Source organism: Lupinus angustifolius, chromosome LG01, assembly GCF_001865875.1.
Source record: "Lupinus angustifolius cultivar Tanjil chromosome LG01, LupAngTanjil_v1.0, whole genome shotgun sequence".
Taxonomy (NCBI): Eukaryota; Viridiplantae; Streptophyta; class Magnoliopsida; order Fabales; family Fabaceae; genus Lupinus; species Lupinus angustifolius.
In genome coordinates this window covers 10,306,924-10,312,369 of record NC_032009.1, presented here as the reverse complement: position 1 = coordinate 10,312,369, position 5,446 = coordinate 10,306,924, and the positions used below count along the sequence as shown (strand labels likewise).

At 36.4% G+C, this 5,446-nt stretch overlaps 1 protein-coding gene across 1 annotated transcript; it reads right to left on the bottom strand.

Annotated features, from left to right (window-relative positions):
- LOC109349405 (70 kDa peptidyl-prolyl isomerase-like) lies at nt 1,051-4,986 on the bottom strand. Its single transcript, XM_019590193.1, has 11 exons — nt 4,594-4,986; nt 4,410-4,496; nt 3,381-3,641; nt 3,206-3,280; nt 3,021-3,101; nt 2,618-2,812; nt 2,418-2,507; nt 2,138-2,313; nt 1,927-2,049; nt 1,560-1,834; nt 1,051-1,426 (listed from the first exon to the last, which is right to left on the bottom strand). The coding sequence occupies exons 1-11, from the start codon at nt 4,787-4,789 to the stop codon at nt 1,258-1,260; spliced, it is 1,728 nt and encodes a 575-aa protein (XP_019445738.1). The 5' UTR covers nt 4,790-4,986; the 3' UTR covers nt 1,051-1,257.

The window sequence follows — 5,446 nt, the reverse complement described above, 5'->3', positions numbered from 1 at the left end:
GCAAAAAATAAAGCTAGCCTAAGTCATATTTCAAGCACTCGGGGATACACCATCCAAGAACGATTGTGAAATTAGAACCACCCTAAAGGAGGTTCGCGTCATACTCCATCATTCTAGACACTTAACACAATGACAAGGTTAAAATTAGATGGAAGTGTTTTCGTACCCGTATCGTTTCTGAAGTATAAATAAGTCAACCAAAGGAGACAGGTTTATCTTCCGTGTTTGACAGATATGTAGGAAATGAAAGCAAGGCTAAAGAAATATTGAGTTCAATGGACCACATGAGGATCCCATTCCTGAGGAAACTTGAACTTGGTTCAAGACTGAAAATGAAAACTACGACATGTAAACATTTTAGAAATGTATGTATTTGTGTGCTTCAGAAACAGTATGATTGTCGATATAGGCCTGAAGAACACAAGAATCTAATCAACCTGTCAATAGTGATGGATGAAGCTTGATGATGGCTAGAAATTGCATAGGACACTGTTGCTTAATCAATTGAAGTTGAGCAAAGGATATACGTACACTAATACAGGACAGGATGACTATAGGGTATCGTAGTGACCACATTTGGCGTTCTTGACTGTTGGGCCACAGCCTTTTTTCTCACATTCTGACTGAGCTCAGGCATAGTTCAAGCTTAGACATAGGCTTAGATATGTTTTTGTTTATTCATGAAAATATAAAAAGATTGGTTTTACCAATATGTGACATGTATTATTTCGATGCCACAAGAGAAAAAGTATATCAAACTCATGTATTAGTGACATCAAAATTATTCCATTTGCTCCTGTTGATTTGTGTAATGTTATACTAGCTGTTTTACATTCCCTGTATGTGTTATGTATTTGGTATTAAAATGTTCTGCCATTCTTCTTTTATATGCCTTGTGGGATTTGCCAGTTAGTTATGAAAGTGCAACAAGTTTCAATGTACCTAACTTCGACCGTGAAGTAGCTAAACGGTTTTATTATTTCCTTTTCATTTCGTCACAATTCCCAAAACAATTCTTAAATTAAAATAACAGAATACCAGAGGGGGATATGAGACATTGAAATGATTAAAACTTTATCTTATTCATCTCTTTAGCCATCAGTGTACATACATGAGTACATGACTTTCTGACAACTGATCATTTTCATATGAAAACCACAAGAAATGAACAAAGCAACTTAAGGAACCAAGACGAGACAGAGACCACACAGCAATTAGGACACCATACTAGTAAGACACAGACAGGCACACCAGAATTTAAGCTTTACTATCAATGGTCATTGGCACAGACTCCTGCTTAGTTGCTGCAGCTTTTGGTTGTTCTACTTTGGTCATTTTGGCAAATATGCTGCCATAAAATTGTGCATCCTTCTTGTTGTATTCTCTCACTTTCTCTTTCAAAATCTTGTACTCCATCTTCACATCCCTGATAACATTCATCCAAAAAAAAGGTTAATGCAAACAAAAGTGATATCAGAATATATCAACAAGTTTATTCAGCTATGTCCACCCAGAATAAAGTACTTACGGATTATAAACAATGCCAATTGCAGACATACCTGTTATCTGGCTCAATCTCCAGGGCTTTCTTAATGTCCATCTCAGCCAGATCCAAGTCCACTAGGTGAATATATGCCTGCGCCCTTCGGTATAGTGCTTTTACATTCCTACTATCAAGTTCCAATACCTTAGAACACAACTTCTCTGCATCTTTGTAGTTCTTTAGTTTCAACTTACATGCTGCGTTGTTGAGGTTGCATGTGATTTTCAACACCTTGCTCTTTTGTTTCTCCTCATCGCTGAAGGAGGAATCATACTCAATAAGCTTTATGGCCTGTCACCCAAAGAAGCAATTGTTAATTGATTGTTATGACAGCACAATTGCTATCTAACTTCATCAAGACCTCTTGGCTTTTGAAGGGATACCTTTTCATATCTCTTTGATGCTCTTTCATATTTACCAGACTTGAACAATGCATTCCCTTCTTCCTTTTTCTTCCCAGCTGCCTCAATCTTCTCTTGTGTGTTCAAATCCCACGATTCCTTTTCCTGCATAGTGCATGTCTCTTCTTAGTAATTAAGTATAACGATGTGTTAAACCCATTAATCATCAAGGTTGAAGGTTTATTTCTCTCACCTTTACAAAGGAAAGCAACTCAACTTCATAGTACACAGTGGCATTGGGAGGAACAGTTGCCAATTCTTGAGGTGACCCAGATGGACCAAAAGCATATTCCGGTTGTATGATCACCAATGCAATTTCCCCTTTCTTCATGTTCTTCACAGCTCTATCAAGTCCATCAATTACTTGCTCTGCATAAACAGGTACACCCATGACACAACTTAGTATTTTCGAGATGAGGGGACCTTATCAACCAACTTAAGTTTCAAGAAGTTGAAACAATTATTCAACGTACCTTCATCAATTTTGAACTCAAGTGGCTGTTCATCATCATAACCCTTCTTAAGGAAAATAGTTCCATCTGTCAACTTGCCAATGAGTTTCACTGAAACAAAGAAAATAATGATTTCTTTAGTACACCAACTAAAATATATAATAACGAACACAGAAAATAAAAGAGCATGAAAAAAAGGATTTGCAAACAGAACACTTTACCTTGAGCCACAGCTCCATCATTGGGTCGTTCATAGCCCTCTCCCTCCTTCAAAGTCTTCTTGAGAACCTTCTTATCCTTGGTAATATCAGATACGGTCTTCCATGAGACTAACTCTAGCTCTATTTGGAGAGAAGCACTAGGAGGTACAGCACCTTCATCTCCTGATGCTGGCCTTCCATTCTCACCAAATGCATCTGCAAAACTCAAAAATGTAAAAAAATCTTGCAAAAAAGCAAAACATACATCCATAAAACTTTAAGGATAAGTTTGCAAATTTGCTTTTCTAGGGTGAGGGAAGGAAAAGGCTTGTGAGCCATGAAATACATTTGTGCAATGGCTCACAAGCATTTCCTTCCTCTCCAAAAAAAAACTCACACAGATCCTAACTGAAATCTGACTCACATTGCGGTTTCACAGTCAAGAAGGCTTTCTCTCCCTTCTTCATTGTTTTCACAGCCTTGGCCATTGCGGAACAGAAATAACCTGATCACAAGAATGACTCGTTATGGATACTTGCAAACTGCAACCAGAAACCAAATAAATTATGAAGACAAGCAGTGAATTTTTTTGAAAGCAGTAAAACTTACCCTGTTCTACTGTAAACTCCACCCCATCAGATTTTGAAATGACGGTCCCATCTTCAAGGCGAGCCACATACTTAACTGCAAGAAATATAAAAACAAGAACAAATTTTTAGACAACAATGAACAGTGCTGGCGAACATATGAATCTAGAGGATGATAATGGATAGAGATACAGTACCAAACACTTCATCCATGTCCTTAGGATTATCCCATTTCTCCCCTTCAGTGACTATCTTCTTGAGTATTCCTCCATCCTTGCATATATCCTTCTCACTTGTCCAAGACAGCAACTCCACATCAAACTGTAGAGTTGCATTTGGAGGAATAGTGGGAGGAGAGCCAGACTCTCCATAAGCCAATTCTGGGGGTATTGTGAAAATGGCATTTTCACCCTTCTTCATGGTTTTGATACCTTCATCCCATCCCTTGATTACTTGTCCTGTGTTAAACAAGAGGCAATTTAGTTATCACTTATTAACCCACAACTCAGAGTTTAAGACAGTCAACAAAATTTGCAAAGAAACATAGAGATTGTATATGTTAGGAGTATTAAAAAACTTTAAATTAAGTTAATTAAAAGTTCATTCACATATTCGAATTTTATTAAGAATAAAAATGAATTCAACTCAATCTAATTATCTTATATATCCGCTTCTACACCACATTGTAATCTGAGTACAGTCAGACACTTCAGGGAACCAAATCTAGGAAACCGAATATGGGGCAGACCTCATACTTCCCATCACGTGGATCAACATTGGTTCTTCATACTTAAGTAATTGATTTTTTATCCATGTGGACCAACATTGGTTCTTTTCGTGTTTTAAATTGTATTCCGCAACCATAATTGTAGTCACAATACTATAATTTTGAAAATCTCCACAACATAGGGACCACAATTACAACTACATTGGCCAATTTTTCCGCAATTTTCAGCAATTACCACAATTAAAACACAATTTGTTTTTATATTCCATATGAACACATGTAACTAAAATATGCCACCACACAAAACTTATTTTGCTAATCTCTTCTTTTCTATTTTGAGATTCCAAACACATCACAACAACAAAAAGTAATTAATAAATGAAATAACATGCCTTCTCTTTTTAAGACAAAACTTCAAATCTATAAGAACAACAGGATCAAAATCAGTTGATAAAAAATTAAAAGAAAGAACATTATGAACGAATTTGATGTAACGTACCTTGTCCAAGCTTGAACTTGAAAGGAGTATCCCTGCTACGGCTAGAATCAAATTGAGTTCCATCCAACAACGTTCCCGTATAATGCACTACAACACGAAAACACAAAACACAAAACAACCACAAATTAGGAATCACATCAAATCAAATACAAATCAAACAAAACGACATCGTATCATAGATTACCTTCAACTTCATCACCAGAACCAGGGTTATCCCATCCTTCACCTTCCTTAACCAGCTTCTTCTTCAAACCATTATTCCCAATCCCCTTCTCTTCACCAACCTTCATCATCGAACTCACTGTGTCTTCATCTTCGGGAATCTCCATCTCCTCATCCTCAATGTTGTTTGCTGCTGGAAACTCGAAGTCTTCGTCCATGGCGGTTGATGAAAGGATTCAATTAACGAAATAAGGAATCTGTGTAAGCGAAACAAACACGTGAAAATTTGATACAGTTACAAGTTGGAAACCATGCAAAGAGAGAATGGTTGTTATATAGTTGAAGAGGAAAGTGTGTGTAGTTTCTAGAGAGTTCTGTGTTCTCAAGATGGTGAGAGAGTTCCAGAATCGCCTCGCTCCTTCTTTGTTTTTTATATATATAGCAGTTCATAACTTATTATTATTTAATTATTTTATATATTTATTTATTATGGCTAATATTTTGATTATTTCAAAAATTGGCAGCCTAAAAAAGAGCATCCAAATTTGGTGATGCTGACTTACTTCTTCAAGATCCGAAGTTAAAGCCAGGTGGAATGCAAACTATAGGGCACAGGTGAACACGACGAATCTTAACCATTTATCCAGTTTGGTTTGACTATGATCGAGTTCGAATAAGGTTGAGTCTCAATGAATTTAGGATCGTATTCGAGTTTAAAAATTAAACACAATTAATATTTATGGTCGGCTAGGGGAGAAACATGACCATACCTAATCTGTCTCATGGTCATTCACTCATTATATTTATCATATTTGTATACGTCTTTATTCAAATGTGTACGAAATAAGGATATTTTTTTTGTCGAAAGTACCATT